This window comes from Caretta caretta, chromosome 10 (genome assembly GCF_965140235.1).
Source record: "Caretta caretta isolate rCarCar2 chromosome 10, rCarCar1.hap1, whole genome shotgun sequence".
NCBI classification, from domain to species: domain Eukaryota; kingdom Metazoa; phylum Chordata; order Testudines; family Cheloniidae; genus Caretta; species Caretta caretta.
The window spans coordinates 77,132,397-77,159,108 of NC_134215.1; the positions used below are offsets into that span (position 1 = coordinate 77,132,397).

The following is a 26,712-nucleotide window of genomic DNA, read 5'->3' on the forward strand; positions in this document are numbered from 1 at the left end:
AGTGGGGCATGGAAGATAAATAGATTAAGACGATTATGCGGAGGGGGCAGGACTGGTTTTATTTTCTTGAATATGTGCTCAACTTCTACCAGGTTGGGAAATGCTGCACTGGAAAGAATAGGAAACAAATGTGGTATTTACCACCCTATCTTCCACTACCCCTACAAGAATCCCATTGGGCCAGAGAGAGAGAAACTACGCAGCTATTGCAAGAACAGAAAAGACATCATCATATTTCCTCAGCCAGACTGTATGTGGAAAGATAATTCCTGAACATGGATCCTCATTAATGCAGTCTTTAAACAAGGAAAGAGATTTGAACACAGTAAGCATTTGTTAAGCAGTAGCATGTGTCTTCCATCAGCTTTATTTTTGCGCAGAGATCACCATGTACTGTGCCGGAGCCACATCCGGACTCAGGTACTCAGCTTAAATACTTCCTTAGTGGAAGGCTGTTTTCCACTGGGCTTGGAGAGAATAAGCACATTGTAAAGAATTCCCACTGGAAAGTCTGGAGATATGGCACAGATCTTGTTAATATTTGAACAAAGAATGTATATATTTTTCAATTATGTTTACTTCCTTTATCCCCTATGATTATTCTCCACACCACACATACGGAAGAATCTGTGTTCTGAGACGTGATTTTCACAACAGTCTCAGACCTCCTACTGAAGAATGTTTAAAGTTATCTTCCCCCAAGCCAACCCTCCCCAGCTATTTCTCTCTGTTAGCACGAACTACGGTGTTGTCCCCAACTTCCAGAGACTGAGCTCAGTCTGAGACCTGCTGGAACGGATGACAAAACCAGAATTCACTTGGAATAAAGAAACTGGGGCAAAGGCAGCTGGACTTTGAAGCAAATCTGTAAACAAATCACATGATAATCATGAAAAGAAAAGGAGGACTTGTGGCACCTTAGAGACTAACCAATTTATTTGAGCATGAGCTTTCGTGAGCTACAGCTCACTTCATCGGATGCATACCGTGGAAACTGCAGCAGACTTTATATACACACAGAGAATATGAAACAATACCTCCTCCCACCCCACTGTCCTGCTGGTAATAGCTTATCTAAAGTGATCATCAAGTTGGGCCATTTCCAGCACAAATCCAGGTTTTCTCACCCTCCGCCCCCCCCCACACAAATTCACTCTCCTGCTGGTGATAGCCCATCCAAAGTGACAACTCTTTACACTATTACCAGCATGATGATCACTTTAGATAAGCTTTACCAGCAGGACAGTGGGGTGGGAGGAGGTATTGTTTCATATTCTCTGTGTGTATATAAAGTCTGCTGCAGTTTCCACGGTATGCATCCGATGAAGTGAGCTGTAGCTCACAAAAGCTCATGCTCAAATAAATTGGTTAGTCTCTAAGGTGCCACAAGTCCTCCTTTTCTTTTTGCGAATACAGACTAACACGGCTGTTACTCTGAAACCTATGATAATCGTGGATAGTATATTGAGTTAGGCCTCCAAAAGCAGGTAGTGCGGCGATAAAAGAAAAACTGGAGGGCCGGAGATGCCTTACGGAATATGTAAGGTGTGGGGTGTAGTGGCACCTGCCATTGGAAAACCAGGGCTGGGACACAATTAAATGTAGTTGGAAGTTAGAGGTGGGAAAGACAATCTCTAATTTGGCTTTGCTTCAGTAAGGTCCTTCTTTTCTCTCTCTCTCTGTCATACCCTTCCCCTACAGGCCAGGAAAGGAGGAAGACACACATCGTTACGGATGTTTCTGTTTTTTGATACTTGGGAGGCAATAGAATACTCCAGTGATGGCAGGGGTCCCATAAATAGATTGAGATTAGACAGAGAAAAAAGGCAGAAAAAATACCCACTTTGCCAAAGCCTGGCATCAGGAATGTAACTGCCATTTAGATCTGAATGTTATGTAGGCAATTAAGGGCAGATATAGGACACTTGGTATGCATTATCTGTCAGCTGTTAAGTCCAGGCATGATCCATGTTTGTATGATGGCCACATTCATAACAATAACAGAAGCATGAGAACAAACCCAAGCGTCAAAGGCATCGTCCAGAGAGCTGATCATCTCAATACGTAGCTGGCATTTAAAACATACTCCTCCTAATTGCACTGACTTACCCACTGTGTCACAGGGTTCGTCTTTGTGTACGCAGAAATCTGTCCTAAAAAGAAAACAAAAACACAAATCAGATGTATGCTGTGCCTCAAGAACAGATTAGAGAAAACCAGAGGTCCATGAGCCAAAGTTCTGAAACATTCCCAGCTATCAGGAAAGTCAAGGTCCTTTAACTGCTGTGTATTATACATGATGACAGCACCGACTTATTTTCAAGATGACAAGAGTTATTTTGATAGTTCCACTACAGTACTCACTACATCCAAAGCCAAACCTAGGCTTCTTAAGATCGAACATGCAAGAGAGAACTGCCACATTAGGAAGTAGGAAACCACATGTTTCTATGACAAAGTTTGTCAATAGCCTAGACTAAAATTGGGCCACTCACGTTCACACAGTACTGCTCAAAAGAAGTCGTCGTCATGCAATCCTGCAGCATAATCTAAATCTAAGCGAGGAGAAATCAGCGGACGTTGTACATGGTTATATAGGACTGAGCCCTAGAAAAACAAAGTTGTGTCGGAATCAGGGGTTCTCAATCTTTTTCTTACTGAGACCTCCCCGACATGCTATAGAAACTCCAGAGCCCACCTGTGCCACAACAACTGGTTTCCGCATATAAAAGCCAGGGCCAGCGTTAGTGGGTAGCAAGCAGGGCAACTGCCTGGGGCTTTTGCTTTCTGCCCTGGGCCCCAGCGAGTCTAACACTGGCCCAGCTTGAGGGACCCCCTAAAAACTGCTCACATCCCCCCCATCCCAGGGGGTCCCAGACCCCTGGTGGGAATCACAGTAAAAACTGCTCTCTTTCAAATTCTCCCCCTTTTAATCTATTTCATTCTGTATATATATTATATTTTTTTTTTTTTTTTTTGCTCCACAGACACAGAAAAGAAGAAAAGGGAAAGAGCCAGAAATAAAACAAAAGGAGGAAGCAGAAGGGGGAAAAGTAAACAAAATATTCAGGTTAGAGGTAGACAAACCTACTCAAATAAAATACGAGCCAGCCTGAATTTTCATCCAAGACTTGAAGCAACCAACAGCCTTTAACCAGGTTCAAAAGAGTTCGATCAACCGGTTTTCCCACCTTTTTCACATCCCACTGTACTTCCTGGGTTTGACCAGGACAGGAAGCAGATCATCATCATCACTGTCTGTGACACAGTAAGACCCAGAAGCCCAAGTCAGACTAAGACCTGACTGTCCTAGATGATGTACAAACACAGAACAAAGAGATGGCCACTGCCCTCAGGAGCTTTTAATTTAAATAATATCAAAATATCACAAGAATGCTCCATCACGAATGCTCCAAGTGGAATGCTCCAGGTTACAACACAAATATTTTTTAAAAAATTAAAATAAAGTTTGCATACATTCAAATAAGGATCAGAGCATCTCCACTGTCCTTGCCTCACCCTTGGGAACCCGCTCTGGCAAAGAGTACTAGCTTCTCCCAGCAGCTCTGCTTTACAGATGAGGAGCCAGGGAAATCTATTAAAGCTGCTAAGAGACACCAAAGGGTTCAATCTAGCGAAGCAACAGCCTTGTCATTACTCCAACTGCCTTTTCAATCCAGGCTGAGGGGGCGCAAAAGTTATGCACATACATTGTGAGTGTGTGATTATAAGTGCCCAGCCCACAGGTGGGATTTTGTGTTTGGGGGGAGGAGGAAGGGTAAAGAGAATGTCCTGCTGGAATAAAAATGTAAGAATGGGATTTTTCAGAAGAAAATAATGGAGTGAGATCCCGAACACCCATTTCAATGAGACTTGGGCCCTTCACTCTCCTTCGATCAAGTTGTTAAAGAAAACAAATCCCAGCTCAAGTTAGTTTAAAAAAAAATTTAAAAGCAATTGAAAATAATCAATATTAACTGTCAACCTTCATATTAAAAAACCTACCCTGAATATTTCCAAGCTTACATTTCATGGCAAAAGAGCCATGATTACAGCCATCAATGGGTTAAAAACCAGGCAGAAACAAAAGAAGAAGCAGCCCCCACCATGCCCTGGCCAGGGCTTTCATTTTTCAGAGCAGTACCGCTGCGTCCGACACCTTGACATTTGCTCTTCACTGAGCTGGCATAAGAACAGTTCCTGAGTTCCCAGAGCCAGCTCGACAGAGGTTTATTTAAGGACTTATTATGTTCTATAAACTGGTAAATCAAACAGATGCTTTTATTGTCACAACAAATAGCTGAACTACTAGTAGATGGCAGAGGGCCATCACTAGAAATGAATCTCTCCAGACTGGCTATCTTAGCAAATAATGCATCACAAGTCTTGCCACTCGCGCTTTGTGGTTCTACCGGGAAAGGTGTCTGGTGGTTTCAGTCAAGTAGGAGAAATTACCACCAGGCCATAAAACTAATGGTCTTGTAAATAATTCACCACAATTTGCAGACTATGACCAATCTCTATAATCCCTCACTTCTAAGGGGGCTGGTCTCTTTTGGTCATAGTAGTGCTCTTAAGTGAAGCAATAAAAGGAAACCTAACATTTCATCTGCCCCACAGTACTCTGCAGCTGGGTCTGTGAGTAAAATACCTTCAATGGCCCCCAAAACACAAAGCCAAGAAACCCATCCTTCTGCTCTGAGACCTTGCATCCAACCGTTCTGCATACTGACCACTTGTATAAGAATACAAGAACATAAGAACGGCCATATTGGGTCAGACCAATGGTCCATCTACCCAGTATCCGGTCTTCCAACCGTGGCCAGTGCCAGATAAGTCAGAGGGAATGAAAAGAACAGGGCAATTTTGAGCGATCCATCCCCTGTCGTCCTGTCCCAGCACAAGGCAGTCAGAAGCTTAGGGACATCCAGAGCATGGGGTTGCTTCCCTGACCATCTTTGCTAATAGCCAAGGCTACAATTTTATCATGGATATTTTTAGTACAACTCAGGGACAGGTCGCAGGCAAGAAACAGAAAGTCACAGAAGCCAGGACCTGTCCCTGACTTTTACTAAAAACATCCCTGACATACTGGGGAGGAAGGAGGGTCCTGGCTCTCCCCCCACCCGCTCTGCAGCGGCTGGCAGCTGCAGGGACCCCATTGCCCCGTGGCTGGAAGGGGTCCCCCGCCACCCTGCAGGGCTTGTAATGACAGAGGAGTCCCCCATCGCCCACTTGCCCCCGGCCGCTGAGCAGTTCCAGGGTCCCTCTGCTGCCGCCAGCGGCTGGGAGCTGTGAGGACCCCCCACCCGCAGCCGCTGAGCAGCTCTCGGGTCCCTCTACCATTGCCGCTGGCTGGGAGCTGCGGGGGGCCCCCCGACTGCTTGTGGCAGCTGAGCTGCTGCAGGGGGACCCCTGCCAGCAGCGGCAGCTCAGGACTCGCCGGTGGCACCGGCAGCCAGTTAGTTGTGGGGCTCCCGCCACTCACAGCTATCCCCCGCTGCCCATGGAGACTGGGCTGCTGCGGGGCCCCCAATGTCACGGAGGTAGACAAATTCCGTGACTTCCGCAACCTCCGTGACATAATCTTAGCCTTACTAATGGCTATTTATGGCCCTATCCTCCAGGAACGTATCTAATTCTTTTTGGAACTCGGTTATACTTTGGGCCTTCACAGCATCCCCTGGCAACGAGTTCCACAGGTTGACAGTACTTCCTTTTATTTGTTTTAAACCTGCTGCCTATTCATTTCATCGGGTGACCCCTGGTTCTTGTGTAAGGCCGCCTTTGTTTGTAAGTGGCCACCCACCATTCTATCGGAGGGATTTTCCTCTCTACGGGAGCACTTCCTAGTAAGTACAAATGGGGAAAACACTTATTTTCTGCTTCATCGGGCAAAGGTAAATTCCCAGAACCAAAATGTTCATGGCTCCTTTTCGTGAACACGGGCAGCAAGCTGGAACCAGAGTTCTCTTTGGAGGCTGACCCTAAAGATTCTGAGTTCTCAAGCAACTGCAGCTGCTGAAAATCCAGCTTCTGCTTTTTCTGGCTCAGGTATTTCTGCTGGACATGCTGTTGCTTCCATATCCTCCATGGCTGGTCCATCTGTACAGTCTGGTGAGGATCCAGGGACACACACACATGCTTCTAAAGCCAAGAAAAGAACACCTAGTTTCCTTGCTATACAAATAAGAACTGCTGGACCAGAGGCCTTCCAAACAACACAGCATCCTTTATGTTGCACGAACAGGAATGGGTTAGAACTGCGGGAATGGGAAAACACTGCAATCACATGCTGCTGGCCTACTGTGCTGGATAGATGTGGTTCTTTTGAAGAAAACCAGTGGTCCTTTGCCCAATTTTCCTCCTCACAAAATCAGCTGCTCTTCAAGTTTATTATCCAAACTAGTGGCAGTTGTAGCTTTCCGGCTATTATTACAAAACCTTCCAAATCCATTTAGCCCAGAGAGGATCCCTACAGTTTTCTTCAAGTGACTGACTCCAACTCGTTTAGCATGACACCAAGCATTTAATTTCATAAGCTGCAGAGGGCATAGATGAAATGCTCCGCTTCTCCCCGCCAGTGCCTAAAACCCCATCAGAGTGATTTGCATGCCTCACCGTGTCACACAGGATCAAAAGATTCGTGCTGGAAATTAGCACAACTGGATGCACAGATGAGAGTTAAAAAAATATCGTATGTATTTATTTAGGCCCTGATCCAATCAAGCACATGTTTAACTATAAGCAGGATGTGTATTACTCCCATTGACTTCAAAGAGACGACTCACCCTGCTTAAAAAGTTAAGCATATACTTAGGTGCTTTACTGGATCAAGGCCTGAGTGACTGCACTGAATACAGAGCAGATGGGGGATCCTGCACCAACTCCAGAGGAAACTGCACAATCATACACAAAGGTGCATTTTGGGGAACTTTACTAGCCCAGTGCACTGGCACAGAAATCACTGACTGGATATTCTGTAGCCCACTTTTATTTAACAATCATTAGCATCCCATGATCACCATCATCAACATGTCTATAGAAACAAGAGAAAATGCTTTAGGGAGGGACTAAGTTTTCACCCTGTCAGCAATTCGTGTTTTTTATACTATAGAATCCTGTTCATTTAGACACCCGGGGTGGCTATTCTCTCACACTGACAGCAGCCCTATGCAATGAATGCTGTGCAGTCTAGTTCAAAATACTCATTCTCAACTGTGTTCAAACTGTGTAAGCAAATTTAAGGGGGAGGAAAATGGTTTTTAAATGGCCCTTGTTAATAAATTCCTGGAAGCGCAGACAGAGAAGAGGAGGAGAAACCATTTATATAAATGTCTGGGAAACACGTGAAATAAAATTCTGTGCTGAATAAGACAACAACAACGATGCTCCCTGAGTTTAATCTTGAGCAGTTCTGCTTTTAACCCTTACTTTGCTACTCTGCATCAAACAACTAGAACTTAGAACTACAGACTACTTAATCTCTTGGCACGCACCAAGTGCATCCCTTTTATGAGAATTTACTAACTTGATTTATTAGCTGTCGTTGCCTTTCACGGTCATTAGGCTAAATCAGTTCCATGAGAGCTATTGCTATTAAGTGGCCACCCGTATATATGGACCTTGGTGAAGTATCTCTGCATATATCTGGATCCATGATGTACAAAGATACAGAAAGACTTTCTCCAAGCAAATGCGTTATGGGGCATTGAAGCAAGGTGTTGGGAAATAGGGAAATCATTTCCAAAGAGTATCGATACTATTGTACCTATACAGAACAGGAAGAGCCTCAATTTTTTTTGTCTTAAATCTTTGCTTTCTATTGACATTCAAAATCCTTCTTCCCTACCGATACTTTAATTTAAAATCACGACTGCAGTCTTCTTAAAAAATAGAAGATGCGGAATTTTTTCTATTCACATTATAGACAGAAAGAAAGTAGAAGGATGGATAATAATGCCGGGTATAGCAGTATTCTGTCCTATAGGTCAATATGGGTAACTTCCCTTGGACTTGAACCTTACACTGGCATGGTGTATTTGATCACTATATAGAGCCACAAAAGGGTGACCCTGGACAATCTGTGCTATGCGCCAATGGAGAGAGCAAGTTCTAACGGTGGTTTAGTGCCAGGGTGGATCAAGTGCTGGTTCTAAATGGAATACCCACAAACTGCCACTTTTATTGTTGTTGAGTTGTGTAGAGAAAGCACGGACTAACAGGTCGTCCAGTAGCATTCGAAAAAGGAAAGACCTTTCACTGCCACTGAAAGAATTACATTTTTTTAAAAATCAAGACAAATCATTCCATTCTGTTCCATATTATCCATACAACCCAAATTAGCATGAATGAGGGACAAACATCAGCAACAGTGGGAAATGGCTGCTGGAATTACTTGCTGACCAAATGGCCCATATAAACAGGACGAGCAAACCACATCCACTGTACCTGGTAACAAAGACAGCAGCATCCACAGGAGGGGTATCATCTCTTGCACCAGGAACCTGATTATTGCCAAGATACTTTGCTCCACCATACTCTTCATTTTGCCAGTGACAGAAACTCTCCAAAGACCTCTCTCCATGGTGCCCAATGGACAGTTTTGCCTTTAGAAAAGAAAAAGGAATTCAAACAAACAAAGACTGGTCAAACTAGGGGATACATATATCTATATAGCATCAAATCATTAAGTGACAAACATACAGTTCCAAGTTATACTTGTGAAGGTTATATGTGCATCATCACGGCCTTAACCTGGGGCCTGAAATTCAGCACCAAAGCACTGATCTCTACCACTTCACCTAAAGAGCTAATGCCATCAGCTGGTAACAGTAGCAAGCTTCTTTGGGAGTAGTAGGCCCAAAGGGTTTATAGGATTGGGAACTGTGTTTTTGATTCCCTAACCATGTTAGGGAATCTTTATTACAGCTACTCCCCAGCCTAACTTGGGATTTTAAAGACAGACCACAGCGGCTGTATAAAAGTTTTGAAGAACTTACGGGACGGTTTCGAAGGAGGACTAGCTTGGTCACCCGAATGCTGACTTTAATTCCGAGGCTCTGGTGTTGAAACATATTGTACACCTGTCAAAACGCAACAAACAACATGCCAGAACATCAAAAAGAAAAAAAGGTAACTAGAAGCAGACGAGGAACTAACCATGACCAAAAAGATCGTCCCCCCTGCACTCAAAAAAAAATAAAAAGGTTGGCTCAATCCAAAAACAAATGTATTGCATTATTCAACAAAAATACAGAATTATAAAAGGAGCAACTGTGGTGCGATTTTAGCCCAGATCATATGGTAGATAGTAGCAGCTACAACTCTCGAACAAATAAAATGTATTTTCCCTACGGCACATAATTTGGCTTCACCACACCGAACAATTTTTCACACACCCCCTCCAGCAAGGTTTACCATCGAGGGCAGAGCCCACCCAATAAAAACAGACAAGTCCTTTTAAAAAACAAACACACACACACACCCCTCGTAGCAATATGCTCTAACAAGGGTAGCCAAGGGGAAAAGATCTGCTGGAGAATGGAGGAAAGGAAATATATTCCTAAGGAACATTAAATAGAAACTAGAGATCTCAGAAACACAAACACATGTTTAAAAATGGTAGCTAATACAGACTTTCAGCATTTAAAACGGCAGTGATATCTGAATGCAAAAATGAAATAATGGTGTGTTTTAGACTTCAGGAAATAGAATGGAAAAGCAATTTCCCTGTGTTGTTTTCATATCTTATATAAGAAAATAGTAATAAGTCAGCATATAATGACACAAGCCTCAGGAAATACAAAAATAGTGCTGGAAACTACCTTACTGCTATCTCCAGATTTCACATTCCTGCTCAGATAGTTCACCTCATTTATAGGTTAGAACACAGAACTCTAATTGATCCCAGAATTACATTCCACCCCTTTCTCTGGGTACTACTGCTTTGCCTAGACCACACCAAAAAAAAAAAAAAAAAGGTGTGAGCGGGGAAATACATTATAAAGTATTTTAAACTTTTTATAACTTTGGGACAAATGCCACACTCCCTACTCAGGCAAAAAAATCAAAACCACAGAAGAGACTTTTCTGAGTAGTGACGACAAGATCAGGCCCTGTTTGTTACCCAGATCTCATCTGGTTGTAAATGTTATTCAGGCTACCTACAGAGAGGTGGAGACTGGATCGTTTTTTCTTCCTACAGTGAAGCCACTGCATGAACTTTTTTGGGGGGATCACGTTTTCAAAACCCTAAACTTTCCCTAATCATGAAAGCATTCAAGTATGCACTTAATTTTATGCACATTCTTAAGTGCTTTCCTGAATAGGGAGGGATTTAAAATGGTGTTTAAGTCAAGTGGTTTCTCAATCCGGGCCTAGACTAGGAGCCAGCAGCTCCTGAGTTCTAATCCCCATGCAGCCCTCTACCCATGTGTAGAATTGCTGGTACGACTTACCTACCTTACAGAAGTGTTTGACAATCTCTTAGGCCTGGTCTAAATGAACACTTATTTCATGGAAAGCTGGGGAGTAAATCTACCTCGCATTAGCCTGCCGCAGACTAGCTGGCCATGGGGACCAAGGTGCCATGCACTGGCAGTTCCCTAGTGCACGCTGATCTACCCCCATTTCAAAGCACACCTGGGAACTTTCAGTGCACAGCACCAGAGTCCACAGGGAGGCTTAGTGCAAAGCTGAGTAGATTTATTTCCTAGCTTAACATGAAGTAAGTGTTCGTTTAGAGAAGCCCTTAATGTTTGAAAATGTAAAACATTCTGTTTATAGTATTAACGTCCTTATTGTTAAATAAAAAGGAACGAAGCCAGTGCTCCATCCACGGAGCGGGCAAATTTATGCCCCAATCTGGCCAACTGGCTCAGCATGGGTGGACCCTGGCACCTGCATGGAGCCCCACGTACTTCAAGGGGGCTCTTCGTGTGCAGGGGATTTGCCTGTGTGGAGCCAGTTGCCTGGGGCCTAGCAAACTATTCTGGGATTCATCAAGCTACTCTGAAACTGTGACCCCCATTCCCCTCCAAGATGTCTGGATTTTTTTTTCCAGTCAGCAATTTCAAATGTACCCTGGCTTGCCCTGAAATTACAACATGTGGATCTCTACCCTCTGTGTCACAATTAAAACAAATCATTTTGCAGTTGCTTTATCTGTATTTTTAAAATACATCTATAGATGTCCAAGTGAAAAGGTAAACGGTGCTGCATATAAAAGAGTAAGAGCATCCTCCTCCTTTCCGCCTCCAAAAAAAAAACAAAAACAAAACAAACAATCTGGCACAAATGGTCGCCCTATCTAGACACTGTCAAAGTGCCCAGCCACCAGGTTATCTCGGTTACAGAGACTTTATAATTGGATTTCCTTTCCAACTCTGCTCGCTTCCACCACCCTCAGTCTCTCTTAAGCACATAGAAAATCCATCAACGTTGGAGTCCAAAAATCAAAATTCCGAACCCCGGAGGCCCAAGTGGATTAAAAATTAAGCAAAAGTTCCAGTGTGGTCATGTTAATTCCCTCTCACTGTAATTAATGTCTTACAACGTGTGGATTTAACATACTGGAACTTGCCCAATGCCATCGCATATTATGCTAACGCGCTCTAATAACGTGGCTCGTACTTGCAAAACAAGACGAGGAGCACCTTGGCAGCAGGAAGTATTGTTTCTAACATTCCAGCACTGACAGTTTGCCTTGTTTTGTAGGCACTGTGATGTCATAGCCACTGTGTTCACACTGGTATGCTGGTTCCACTGGTATGCTGACTTCATTGCCACATCATACGTTTATTAATGGGATTATATGACGGGGTAATCTGCAACAGCAGGAGGCTGAAAACGATGACCCAGGCAGTCCCTTGCGACACTATGTTCCAATCTCCAAGTAGATAGACCGTTGCCATCAAAAGGCTGGAGAGCACTGAAGCTGGGGTCATGCATTGTAGTAAATTACTATTAATGACGTCTAAAGCACATTTCTCAAAAAAAATCCCTCCCAGTTGCCAGAGGAACAGCAATACCAAATACTCCTCATTTCAAAGGAATCCCTCTTATTGTTCCTCAGGGTTTAAACAGGGATAGTAAACTCTGCCTACTACACAGGCACTGTGATTTACAGAACTGCAGTACGCTATAGAAAACATCACATTTAAAAATGCCGATATTCTCCCATTAGATAAGTTCGAAAGTGGAGAGAGAGCACCTCCAGATGTCTTCCTCATTTGTTGTCCTTTGCCTCCTTCCATTGTTAGGAAAAGGCCATGAGCAGAAGGTGAAGTCTCGTTTATCCATAAAGGTCTTTAGCTGGGAAAGGGAGCAGTTCTAAACTGCCGACAAGTAAACTCTCTTGTCAAAAATGCTCCAACACCCGTGGGCAAGTTCACAGGAAAACTGAACTGTGACTTGGCACTGCAGGGAGAACCATCATTCACCAGTAAAAAAACAGTGCTTAAAAGAGAGCTAGGCGGTTCACACCAGACGCAGAAAGGCACAGTCCCTGACCAAAAAAGTTTACGATCTAAATCAGATCAAATCTGCATTGGGACCCCATAGGGCATTAACAGGGAGTGATTCTGGGCACTGGATATTTTCTGTCTGCCTTCTTCTGAGCAGCCTGGCAATTCCATACTTTTCACCAGCCAAATGAGTACTGGGTGGATATGTGTACCTACCAGCTACATTTTCTTTGGGAAGTTCTAGCTGTAGAAACTCAAATAAGATCTGTCCCTATACTATTAATCACACTCTGACTCTAAAAAAAACATCAAAAGCTCAGACCTGTGGATGGCTTTCTACTTTCTTCAGTGCTCACAGAGACACAAGGTGTCTATAGCCTCCTCCAGTTCTTCAAAATGTTCTTCTGCAAAAGTCAATACAGTTCCTCTTACAACATCGTCTCTAGCCACAGCTGTCCCTGAGCCCCATAGCTGTACGTGTGGGTTTAGACATCACCTATGCCATGGCTCACATCAAAGATCCCAGTGCACCAAACTACATGAAGGACACCAACAATTCAGTTATGAGTGCTGTTATGGATGTAACTCTCAGGACATGTGATATCAGCCAGTGTATCTTGGATCTCAGAGCACTTAGTGCAAAAGTAAAACTTACGCTTTAATTTGAGGAGGCCCCTCATCTCCTTAGCCTAAGTGGAAAAGCATGGCTGCTTCAAACAAGATATCTAGCTCAGCTGAAGTTTGCCAGCATGAAGGTGAAGCGATGACGGATTTCACTGGGTGACATCACTTCAGTATCAGGACTGGAGTCAAGCACTGAAGGAGTTCTACACCATGCATGGAAACTTCCTCCACTTGCTCCTTCAGTTCAGTTTTCTAGGGTAACACGGAATGCTAGGAAGATGTTTGAATGTTGCTGGCAGACTATGATTTGCAATGAGAGTAATCTGGTGAGGAGTCTATTGAAGGACCACATATACCCAGTTACTCAGCCCAGAAGTATTACAAGTGGGTCTCAAGATGGTGAGCTGGATTATCAGGATTCAGGAGCAGCCAGAAAATATTTCACTTGGGGTTCTTTGCCTTAAGGCAACATCCTAAAATACACAGTGCACTCAGTGGACATGGCACAACCAAGTAATGTTCTGTGATGGAGACCTTGTCATTGCACTTAGGGCAACATTTGAAGCTGCTGGATTGTTTGCTGCTCCCCCAAAACTTTATTTAAAGTGCACACACTGGTTAAAAAAAAATTCTCAACAGCACTAAGAACTATGGATAGATCTATCCTCTGTAAAGAAAACCAACCCTAGCTAAAACACAGTAAGGACCTGTCCCAAATCATAGGCCAGAAGGGACCACAGCAGGAGTCAGACCTGGCCCTAAATGAGGTTGCTGTGACACGTAGTACCAATTTCCTTGGCATACTTTGGGTTTCCAATCCCAGATGCTTTATGATAATGAGTTAAATATAGGTACTCCACAGTGACCAAGATGGCCTATGAGGTATCCAACATGTAGTCAACTTGGGCAAGTTAACCCATGTCCCCAAGTAAAGAATCCCATGGAATCCAAGTTTCTGTTTAAAATAAAATAATTAAAGTATCTAGGCCTTCCCTATGGCAAGCATCACCTCTGCCTTCTTCACCCAGCCTTGAGGGAACCACCATTAAAAAGCAGCAGCAAAGATGTTAACTCACCGTGTCTCACAACAGGACCCAACAGCTTTAAGTGAGAGGGTGGAGATCATTACAGTTGGGATATTGGGTTTCCCAGAGTGGAGATTCCCGAGTTTTCTCAGGGTGAGGACCACATGTGTTAACACAGAGACTGACTCATGGGAACCTCCCTTCCCATTTGCGAAAACCCAGACCACCCTCCCTCCCACTTGCGACTGCCTCCCACCCCCGAGGCCACTTCATCCATTCCTGGCCTGGAAAAGTAAGAACGTTTCCTGTATTTTTAGTGTCTTTTAATAAAATCAGGCAGTTTGGAACAAGGAGAGCCAACACCATGTAACCTGCCAGCTTTCTGCAGACCACCAGCAACTGTTCCATGGACCAAAGTTTAAGAACCACCAGTCTAGGCTTTAACCATATAATTTCTGTCTCCAATTACAGAACTGCAAATACAGGGGGCGGGGAGCACAGGAAGACATGGTTACAGCAGCAGGGAGGGTTCTTAATCAATGCCTTGAGGGCAAGTGATGAGAAGAGACCACAAGGCTGGCTAAAGGTCATGCCCATCCTCTGGCCCTGCTAATGGTGCCCCCTTTAGACGGAGAACAAGCGACCAATCTGCTCTTTGCACTCTCTTGACTTACGCTCTGTGAGGAGTCATCAAAAGCACATAGGGAAGGGGGACAGTAAAAGGGGAAGCAGGTACGGAAACAAAGGAGGAACAGAGGAAAAGCAAGAGAAGAACAAAAGAATGAGACTTATGTCTCAAAGAAGTTGCTCCTTAAAGCAAATTACCTATTCAGAGCGTTGCCGCAACGTTCCCCCCGCCCTCCTTACATATCAGCAACACTTCAAGGCTGGACCCTCAACCAGAGTGTGTGTGTCTCTCTCTCTCCCCCCCCCCATCTCCCCCCCCACTTTCGCCGTATTTCTTTGAAGGTAACATGAATGTCACATGGAGTAAACGCCTGTTTCGACCAATTTGTCCTGGCCTGCCCTCTCGTGCACAGAACACAGCCCAGACAGGCTGAACTTAGACTGAGAGGAACCAAACTCCACCAGAGCTCCCCTGGCTGGAGGTGCAGGGATAGAGGAGCGTGCACGCATGCATGAGATCGTTTGTTGTAGGTTCTGGACTTTACAAAGCCCAAGGATGGGTCATGTGGCTTTTTTTAAAGCCCTGCACGCAAACAGCAGCTCCTGCATAGCCTTGGCTGTCAGATCACATTTATGAGTGAGAGTGTTAGCCAGGTTACCAAGGTTTTCCCTTCCTTGTTTTGAAAAGTACCATGGGATCTCTTAACTCCCACCTAAAACTGAGCTTACAAACTACACTATTAAACATTAAAAAAAAAAAAAAAAGAGAGATTCAACACTCTGCAAGGTTGACTTGACGTAAAGCTTTCTCAGAAATGTGGGAGGATGTTCTTCCAGCCATCAGGGAAAAGGAACCTACAGACGATGGTGATGTATTTATACTCATTCCCTTCGTGTCCCCAGCCCCCACCCCAAGGCTCCAGATCGTGATCTTAAGGACATGTGCAAGGTGGTCGAGTAGCCATGAGAACTCCTGTGTCTACATATTCCAGCCAAAGGGCATAAAGATAGAGATCTGCATTTATGGTCTGTATCTCTGAAGAAACAATGTATAGTATTTTATTTTATTTTACGACTGCAAACGCATCTCAAAGAGAAATGCCAGAATGAACTGTGCACTTCAGAGTGCAAAAGAACACTACAGAGAGTAAACCAGTTTTATTCCTAAAGGCCAACATAAAAACTTCTCCTCTTAATAACATTCAAGGAATCATTAACTTCATGTTACTGCTTGCTGCTTCAAGAGGCTTTTACATTAATCAAATGGCTTAGCAACAGCTGCAGGAGAATTAAGTATACACACTACAATACTTATCCAGGCTGTATTCTGCCTCAAAGAGGGGCAAGTTCAAAACCAAACTGCAATCAACATTCTATCTAAATCCAAAAATGCACTTTCATTTTTTAATCTAAGTATGTCTTCAGGTTTATGAAGCCAGAAGATTACAGAAAAAAAGTGCCTATTTAAATTATCATGCTATGGTTTTGGAAACCCTGACAGCTCTCTGCCCACCGAGCGAGAAATGCTTACAGAATAAGTTTGAATTGTTTGCTCTTACAGTACGTTCTGGAAAACTGTCAGAAGCCATCAGAACACCTCAGTGTAAGTGTTACTGGTTGAATAAAGTTACAGCTTCCAATTTTAGGTTTTAAACTAATAAATACCAACAAGATACCCCCAATACAAAAAAATAAATAAATCTGCGTTTAGCCAATAAACAGCAGAAAAACATGAGAAATGGTTACTTTTATCAAAGGATTTGTCTACATGGAGCTGTCATGCAGGCTATGGGGGTGTGATTTCTAAAGGGCACTAAAATGTTGTGCATTAATTGGTCTGTGAAGACCCTGCTAGTGTGCACTAACAGTTCCCTAGTGTGCTTTAATGTAGTGATGTTTCTAACATTATATACTGCACTAATGAGTAATATATGACTAATATATATTGTAGCACTAATGACCTGCCTGCAAAATGGCCACTGCTGTAAGCAGACTCCTAGAAACATAGAGGAGTAACAAGAAAACAAAATCAGAGTCTCATAGCTACAGAAACAGATATGAAACTGAATCTAGAGGGAACTTTTTTTATGAAGCGAGTACAACACAGCACTTTACAAGTCCACAGACAAATCTACAAACAAGCAAAGGATCTAAGGAGCTTCCACGCTAATGGAGAAACATGCAAGATCAGATTAAACAAAAATGGGAGCAGATAGTGATGGACTGGCCGCACGGATGAGCTAAAGAAGTGCATTTTAAAGTGGGGATTTGAAGAAAGAAAGGCAGGACACTTGGCTTTTGGGAAGACAGAGCATAGCGAGCGTGAAGCTGAGAGCAGAAGAGGGAGACATGGCAGTTAAGTCAGAGAATGCAAAGGGGAAAACAGGAGGCAATAAGAGCAGAAAAGCAGCATTGTGCAAAGTCTTCAGGCCAAGGGGCTTTAATTTGATATGGAAAAGGAAGAAACCAGTGAAGAGATTCATGAGCATTAGGAAAGGAAGATAAATGTAGCATCAGCAATCTTGATAACAATAGAAGGGGAAGTGGCAAGGGGACATTTTTTAGGAAGATCACATATAGGCAGAAACATAGGTCTTAATATAGTCAGTCACTAATGAAATGGGTCAGTTATACATCCATCGATCCTAAATAATTTAAGTCTTTCTAGGATTGGCTTGCTGGGGAGCCTCAGGTTTTCCCCCTTACAATTCTGCTGACATTTTCATGTATCCATGTCCCCTACACCATCCAATTTCAAAAATTCATTATGTACTTCAGGGCTGCATGTTTAGATGGTGGCATCCAACACCTACTTTATTGACTGGCTCATTTTTTAACCCTATCATGAAGCAATTTGGACTCTCCTATTGGTGAGGAAGATGCTGCCATACCTTTTGAGAAAATAAAGAAAGAGTTCATTACAAGAGCAGCAACTTAAAAAACTTAACGCAAAGGTCTGGAGCTACTTTGGCTCCTAGTGATGTATTAAAAGAGCACCTTGAATGGAAAATCCTCCATGGTTTTGGAAAAGGCTGTTTTACAACTTCTACTATTGATTTATTTAATAGACAAGCTTGTGCCTCTAGAAGGGCATCTAGAATAATAATAAAATAATAATAAATAATAATTCCCTCATCTTTAAACAAATATATTGTCTGTTCAGAGTGCAGGATCAGAGAGTGCCATTAAAAACAGAGAATTCGCTGTACATCATCCAGAGTGTGTGTGTCATTGCAGAAGGGTTTTGCTTTCATAGATGTTTATATTTTTTTAAGATTCTTATTTACCAGCTGGGGCAATAAAATAGTATTTTGTAATGCTGACTCTTTTCCCCAGAAACGCTTGTATCACTAATAGATATTAAATACTTTGAAGCAGATCACTTGATTTAAATAGAACATGCATTAATAAGCCCTTTTAATGCTTATTTTGTGGTTTGACAGTAAGCGTAATGGCTTACAGCGACAAGTTAAATTAATAACCCCTGACCAGTAATGTCTTATTTGCTCAAATAAAAGCTTCAATGCCAAAATTAACATTCTGGTTTCTGTTAGAGGCAGCGTATCATTCTGCAGTACAACTGAATCAGCAGAGTCTAGATACTATGGGCAAATCCTATCCCCTGACCAATACCCAGAGAGCCCAACAGGCCACAGAAGTGGGATACAGGGACCCTGAGCACTGCAGCCAATGAGCAGGGATCCATATGGACATCTTCCACCCTATTTATCTAGGAAAATATCTGGCTCCCATTTTCCACAGAAACATGCCACAAACCCCTGTGAGGCTGGGCAGTGCTATTTTACAGATGGGGAACTGAGTCACTTAGTGACTCACCCAAGGTCACACAGGAAGTTGGCAGTAGACCCTGGAATTCAACCCAGGTCCCCCGAGTGACAGTCCAGTGCCTTAATCACATGACCATCCTTTCATCTCTCTCTCTCTCCCCGAGATGACATTCTGGCCCCAATGAAGGTCATAGCAAACTCCCATTGACTACAGGGGAACCAGGATTTCACCCCTGCATTTTTAATGAATAAGATTCAAGCAAGCTGATCCACCAATCAACACCCTATGAGCTGATGTTACAAAGAGGCTCTGCTTCTACTCCTCTCCTCGGACAGAGAAAAAAACCTCATGGAAGTCATCTATGTACAACTCATTTATTTGGGATGTGTTGAGTGCTGGATGATAAAGAGAACATGATGATGCATAACCAGAATAATCACACCCAGGCAATGTAAAGGTATAGGTTTGCCTCAAACAAAAAACAGCTTGAAAAAACAGATCTGTTCAGAGAAACATATTTTCTACCCACCCCTTGCAAAGCTTGCGGGAGGAATTCAGGGTAGGGGAGATATGGCATTGTGAAGAATAACCTTTCTGTGCTCCAAACTGAACACATCCTGAAATGCAACAATGCCATTTCATAATGAAGAGATGGTAAAGAGAACAGATCTGTTGAAAGAGCGCATTTTCTATGAACCAAGCCAAATAAAGAGACACACAATGAAGCCTTGTTCAGTGAATATTCTCACAACATGCTAGAAGGTGAAATAATAATCAAAAAATCAGCTTGTTAAAGGAATAGATCAGTTAAATTCCCCGGGGGCTCAACCAGCCAAAGATTTCATAACACAATGGGGCCCCATTGCATCGGCACCTGTTAAAGGAACAACAGACCTGTTTAGAAAAAGGCCATTTCTGTGCAGTGAAGTTATGCACGGAAATGTGCCTCATTCAGCTCTTCATTTGTTGGATCAGGTCTCGTGGATTACAGTCAAGATTTTGTTTTCATTTTTTTCCTGCCAGTTTGGTGCTCAGGAGAGGTGACAGATTGACAGCCCAAGAGGATAAAGTCTTATCTTCTAGCTACAGAGCTGAGACAGCACAAGCATGATGAGTGCAAGGTCCTATCACCCACTGCTTCCTTGTTCACGTCTCCATCCTGATCTGGAAGGACCCCTGCCACCTGTAAGTGAGCAGTTCAGTGTCCACATCCATTGCAGCCACTGACTCTTGGGAACAAAACAGCACCAGCCGTGAGGGGTTTTGCAAATATCTATTCGCTGAGATTCTTCAGCCACCAGAACAATTAGCAACTCTGAGAGTCACCAAATAGCCATACTTGAAATGAATTAGCAACTTAGAGGTGAAAGTCTCTCTCCCCGATTCCTATTCCCGGCACAATTAGTAGCTTGTTCTTGAAGTATAACTCCATCAGCTACGATGTGTTACCACATCTATCTAGAACAATCCCATGGGGTTTGGCTGGATGCTGCCTCAAGCCTTGTTGAGATTTGCAACAAGGTCACCAGACTTTTTGGTGGTAGAGGAGGCAGACAGTGTCATTTAAAAAAAAAAAAATCAAATGTATGAGATAAAATGTGTGTCTCTAAAAGGCCAGATCCTTGACTCGTGTAGCTCCATTGCCTTCAACTGTACTATTCCAATTTACCACTCCACTTTTCAAAAACAGATGCTCCATGGAAATCTTTAAAGGAACCCAGGAAGTGCCATGGCAAATCAGATCAGACGTCTATCTATGGCCAGTACCAGACAAGTCAGAACATGGCAGAAAACCCCCATAATGGACAATTATGGAATAATCTGCCCCAAGTGGAAAATTCCATTTTCAGTTGGGTTATTTTCATGTTTTTTCTTTATATAGGAGTCCAAGACCCAAATTTCCAATTTGGATCCAAACTTCTCCATCATTAGGATCCTGGAATTTAACAAAATATAGGAGATCTACACAATTTAGTTCCAGAGTCAAACTCCCCAAAAGTCTGGATCTGGGATTTTGGTTCAGGCTCCATCTCAAGTCCTCTTACCCCATTCCTCCTATTAAACAGACATCAGCATAGAAACAGCTTCTTAAAAACTCCCCTACTCCTTGTTTCAACAACTAAAGTCAGAAGCTTCCTTTTTAGACAACAAGGCAACGAGTTGCTGTGAAAAGGGACTAGGACTTCAGCTGGGGAAGTTGCCAGTAGCAAGACAACTCCGATGAAAGTATCTTTGCTAACGGTTTTAAGGAAAAATACCCTTTGTTATAAAAGGATGAAGGAAGAGAAATGCACAATACATGATAAGCACAATGTTCTCACAAAAGAAAAGGGTGCAGAATTTTCCAAGCTCTTAAGGGAAAACATTTTCAGTGTGCATGTCAAATGAGATCACTGAGCGGTGCCCAAGTGAGAGCATTCCAATACTTTTATCACAAGTAGAAAGTTATGTCACATCCCTGCCCAGCTGTACTTTGTGGGTGTTCTATACATTTACATGCACAATTATAAGCAACTCAGCTTGATTTAAGAGGGTTTTTGAAAGTGACTCAGATGTGAAATTCACAAAGGAAAACAAATCGGGGTGCCAAAGCTGAAAGCACAAACAAGACAACTTGTAATCACCACAGACCCACCCAGGAACCAGCAAATTATCCCAGTTACTGTTTAGAAAATAAAAGCACTTCGGGAAGCAATATTCGAACACATTACAAATCTGTGTGGGAACACAGCTGTTGAGAAGACCGTTATTAGATACCATAGATGGAGACCCCAGACTTGGGAGCAGAGAACGAGGTTTCCCTGGAAGAGAACAGTTCAACCAGAACTAGGATCTCAAACCAGTTTGATTTCCATAGGGCCAAGGAGGTTCAGATCTGAATCTTCAGATTCACAATCACCCCTACAGCTCAGACCAGACCTAAACACAGAAAAGGGGATGTTTTCCCAGACCTAGCTCAGATACTCTCAAAAGTTCACCAGTGACAAATTCAAACTGGAGATCTGGTTCAGCCATCAGCCTCAAATGGAACCCCACCCTCAGCACATTGTGGATCAGAACACTTGAGTCATCCTCCAAGAATGAAGTGAATACGTACCATGTTCATAACTGTGAGGATGAACCTTTGGGCTGCCTCAGCACCATGGTATTGCACCATATCAGCATCAGCCACTACCAGGGTTTCTACTGTATACTCATTGGTGAGTCGGATGGCATTTCTTCGCTCTCTCCAGTCATTCGCTGGTTTCACCTTCTTTTGTCTCTTCTTTTCTAGAAAATAAAGTATATATTAAAGGCTCCTCTAGCTCTAGCAGGATGATCACAGTAACATATACTGTACTGTAGCCGAGACTTCCCTCCAAATTCAGCCTGCCATGACCTTTAATTAAATTAAGTTTCCATTATAGATACATGCATAACTGTGTGAGTGCATTCGTATCAAACCATGAAAATCTATAAAAAGAGAGAAGGGAAAAGAAGATGGATGTACTGTAAAAGAGTGTAAAAAGAAAAGCAGAAAGTAGAGAACAAGTTGCAGTTGAACCAGAAAAGGAATCACACTGTTGCAAGAACAACAGAAACTGAAAATCCTGCTACTAAACAAAAGCACCTGCACATTTTAATGGAACAAAACGATAGTCACGGAAAGTCTGCTGAGGAAAGGTCATGTAGGCCAGATTCAGAAAGGGGATAGTACTGTGGCAACATTAGACAAGTTTGAACGATGGAATGACTGCTGAACGACAATTTGGGGAATTTTCTCGGTCTTCTACCCTCTGAAGGTTTTGTTTTAGCCAAAGAACTTGTAAGAAATTCCTGTGGCTGGTACTACGATTGGTGCACTTTAAAAATGTGCACGACAGTAGATGTTATTTAGCCACTGGAGCAGTTTACCAAAAGATGGGAGAGATTCTCCATCACTTGGAGTCATTTTTTCTTTTAGAAAAAAACATGAGTTGCCGGGCTAGAAATCACTGGGTGAAATCTATGGCCTGAAAATATGCACGAGGCTAGGCTAGATGAGCATAATGGTCCCTTTTGGCCTAAAATTCTATGGACCTACAAAAACCAGAACCGTTTTTAGGGAGTCCAGAAATGAAGCAATTGTCAGCTACTATATAAGGAAAAATAAATACTAGATGGTGTGAATTTAATCACTTCAGTGAGGAAATTAAAGCAAAGGCCAAGTGACAAATACATTAATAAAACTGCCCCTTTCAAAGGTGAGAAAATGGAATACATTTCACAGCTCAGAGAGAGATGTGTAAAGCATCTGACGAATGAGTAAGGGACAAGCTAGGCACAGATGTGACATTAAAGCTATGCTCCTCGTTACAGTCATAAAGTGGATTCAAGTTTTCAGTTGTAAAATGAAAAAAGCAAATCAGTATCCAGAACCAATTTATTCTGCAATACGTAAGATACCAAATCCCTGTATTCACTGAAAGTATTAGCTCTTGTGCTTATCACTAAGGGTGAAAAATATCATAGTAAAGATTCTGGAACCCTTGCTTATGTGAGTACTTCCATTGAAATCATGGCACTACTTGTGGAATATGGGCACAATCCATGGAGTAAAGTTCCCCCATCAGGGTGGAAGAATCTGCCCCGCGTTCCCATATAAAGCGATGATATAGTATAGGTCCTATCTGACAACAAAAAGAAAAGGAGGACTTGTGGCACCTTAGAGACTAACCAATTTATTTGAGCATGAGCTTTCGTGAGCTACAGCTCCGATGAAGTGAGCTGTAGCTCACGAAAGCTCATGCTCAAATAAATTGGTTAGTCTCTAAGGTGCCACAAGTCCTCCTTTTCTTTTTGCGAATACAGACTAACACGGCTGGTACTCTGAAACTCTGACAACAAAGTGGACCTAATTTTATTTCATGCTCCAAATAAATCAAAGAGCAAGGGCATTCTAAAAACACACTCTCTTACTTTCCAAAGCAGAAAGTTTTACTGTTTAGTTGTTGAGAGAAACAGATTTCTTCTGAGCACCTTCTATTGTGGGGCTTGCCTGGGAAACAAACGTTTTGCAATGTGAAGATCCCGGTTTACAGTGTTTATTCTATTATGCTGGTTTTCCAGACTCTGTTTACTAGCTCTCTTACATAACTCAGCTTGAGTTGCCCTACATTACCAGTCTGGTAAATATGCTAGCATCCAGACTGTCCGTTTCCCCTCAATGAATCTGTTTTATTCAGGGGGCCAGAAGCCAATGGTTGTTAAGCTTCCTCATGCCCACCTGAAACTGACACCAGTACTTCTGTTCATTCATACGTTCATTCCATCTCGTCAATGCACACATGTTCATCCCAGCCTCGCTCACAGTTGTCTGGCAGTCATTCCAGCACTGCTCTGCGCAGGCTTTTGTCCCTTAGGCATCAACTGTCAGCACTTGGTGCATTTTTTTAAACTGAGAAAACAGCCATGATGTTCCTTTTTTTTTTTTTTTAAAACGCATTTTGGAAATACCCTGTTGCAGATAACAAGATAGACAGGAGCCTCTGTGTAAGCCAGAAGGGTTAATTATGTCTCAAGGTGCCCACAAATAATGAGGATCTACACGCTGCTACAGGAGAGGAAAACAAGGAGGAAAACAAGCCCGTCCAGAGGTTTGTAGTACCAAAGACTGCATGGCAGTTACAGAAAACCATGTAGTCATGACAAAGCTGCCCGCAGAGGAGGAGAGCTGTACATTCTTGAGTGCCTGTGAAACGAAATAAAATGGACTGACTGTGAATATTAGAAAGTAGGAGAGCTGAGCACCCCTTCAACTTGCCAGCAATGAAAGGGAGATGACTCCACTCAACTTCAGTGAATAAACTTGTGTGTTCTTTCTGTCCATCCACAGAGTCACTCGCCCTGAGCTGCAGCACCTTAATGGTGATCACATAAATATGTACGCTGGGCTGCAGGAGATTCATTCCATTGAAAACATTTCCATGTGATAGCTGGCGTTTCTGAACCTCCTCCTGGTGAGTGGCATCTTACTGGAAAGTGACAGCATTTCAATAGAACTGAAGTCCTTGTAATTCCCTAATGAACTCAGGGACAGATCTTCCCTGTCTCAGGCTGTGTGAGGCTGACGGACACCAGCTAAAAATCTGGCCCTAAGCCTTTATGATATTTATATCAATGATATAAATGATACCTTATATCATTTTTCATTTCCCCCTTCTCAAATTAAAAACACTCATTTTGAAGTGTGTTATGAATATAATCACACAGCAGTGTGGGCCAGTGTCAAATGCAAGAACGTTTTTACAGTTGCCATAAAATGCAGCAGAAGCCAACACAGACTGCAGGAAGGATATGCAGTGCATTGGATTAGATTCATGCATTTTAAAGCCAAAAGAAATCATGATCACCTAGTCTGGTGGCCTGCATAGCACAGGGCCAGAGATCCTCACCCAGTAATTTCTGCATCAGGCATTAAGTGAACAGAAGGTTTCTGCAATAAAACTGGATTTAATACAACACTTGGAAATTCCTTCATGCTGATGCAATGAGCCAGTTATAAGCAACTTTGTGTTTCAGGGAATCACGTAAGGTAAGAAAGATCTTTCTGGAGGTCTATGGAATTAAAAAACTTCCCAAACACAGAGCTGAGAAAATGAGGGGCTCATGTTTCACACAGTGCAAGACAGGGCATAGGAGATAAAGAATGAAATCCAGATCATCTATGTACACCTGGAAGCTACCTGTCTGGACAGCAGACACCTTTCAGCACAAATACACTATGTGCATGGGGAATGCCTGACATTTAAAAAAGCACCACAGCTAATTGAAAAGGATTTGGGTAATGTCCACCAGCTTTCTTCTGCCCTGCCTTTGGAAAGAGTCAAACCTTTCTCTTGCCATTATAGATTGTCTCTACATCAATGTTTCCCCCTGAATCAGCAAGCCAATAGTAAAAGTTCGTTGCTTCATAGAGTAAGCTAAGAACTAATCTCCTCCCACTGCACTCCCTAAGCAAGTACACTTTTATATTACAGAGACAGAGAAAAGCCTCTTGGTGAAAGTACATCTCCAGAGTCACCTAGCTGGCACAGAGGGCACAATTCCTTGCACCAGCCTTGACACTATGCTGAGGTGGGGATTTGGAAGAGAGTCTCTCTGTTGCCCTTCCTCAAGGTTTCTGCTGTGGAGAAGCAGTTTCAAGTTGCACCAGCGGAGGCTGCTGAAGAGATGCTGAAACAACACACGTGCTGGCCATGCCCCTTTCCAGCCAGTACCACCCACTTTTCCTGTCGCACTGGTCTCCTGTGCTCTTTTCCCCGTACACGTCTTGCAGATCTGAGCCAGAAATGACAAAATATTGTCTAGCAGCCAGGTAGGGAAAATGCAGAGCTGGCAGCCCTCTTGGGTCCCAAAGATTTTCAGACTACCCACTACAGCTGGTGTGAAGAAATCGGACAGCCTGGCTATGCAGGGCAATCCTCAGCATCCCCAGACAAGCGGAACAAATCTTGCGTGCAGAGAGCTGGCACTCATCCCAGCTGGCATTCTGAGGCCCTTCGCATCCAATGCCCACTTGTTCTTTGCTGGTGACACAACTATGATGCGGCTTTTGTGGAATTTTTAAAATGTTCCTTCAAGAGCTTTCCGACACACTTTGCTATTACTAAAGCCCTTCCTTTTTTAGGTGGTCATTCTTGCCTCTTAACCCAAAGCGACTGCTATTAAATAAGGGCGGGACTGGACTTGAGTCAAGAAGTCTGAACGTGGCAATGACTGAGCTGTGAAAAATGCCTAAGCGAAAGGACAATGAAGTCAGAGCACTCACGGTGTTCACTCAGCTTTCTCACTCTTGGTGGAAAAGAAGCCACTCCTGGGTCAAGGGGAAAGGACGCCCACTGCATTAGAGCACAACCTGGGCTCTGGGGAGCGAGGCTGGTGTCCAGGGTGCATGCTACAGTCACCTGAGAGTCACCTGCTCTGCTGCCCATCTGTCCTTCAGCGGTAGGTTTATAAACTGGCTAGGGTTTGTAGATCCCACTTGCCGCATTCTTGTACAAGGTTGTGAAACTGCAGCTGTGCAAAAATTTGACCAATGTGTTTCCGGGGGGTGGGAGTGGGCAGTCCTGCAAACCTTTGGGAAGTCTCGATTTGGACAGAATCGACACTCCTCTCCCGGAAGTTCACTTGGGTTGGCCAAATTTAACAAGGTTTCCATC

The 26,712-nt window shown here is 43.2% G+C and overlaps 1 protein-coding gene across 2 annotated transcripts in view; it reads right to left on the reverse strand.

The window, feature by feature from the left end:
* ADAMTS17 (ADAM metallopeptidase with thrombospondin type 1 motif 17) overlaps window positions 1-26,712 on the reverse strand; it is a 251,727-nt gene that overhangs the window by 195,234 nt on the left and 29,781 nt on the right. For both annotated transcript variants that reach the window (XM_048867620.2, XM_048867619.2), the window contains exons 4-7: window positions 21,630-21,802; window positions 9,003-9,086; window positions 8,452-8,609; window positions 2,110-2,153 (exon numbers count right to left, since the gene is read on the reverse strand). In XM_048867620.2, the coding sequence (XP_048723577.1) occupies window positions 2,110-2,153; window positions 8,452-8,609; window positions 9,003-9,086; window positions 21,630-21,802 (459 nt within the window). The remainder of the gene's footprint in view (window positions 1-2,109; window positions 2,154-8,451; window positions 8,610-9,002; window positions 9,087-21,629; window positions 21,803-26,712) is intronic.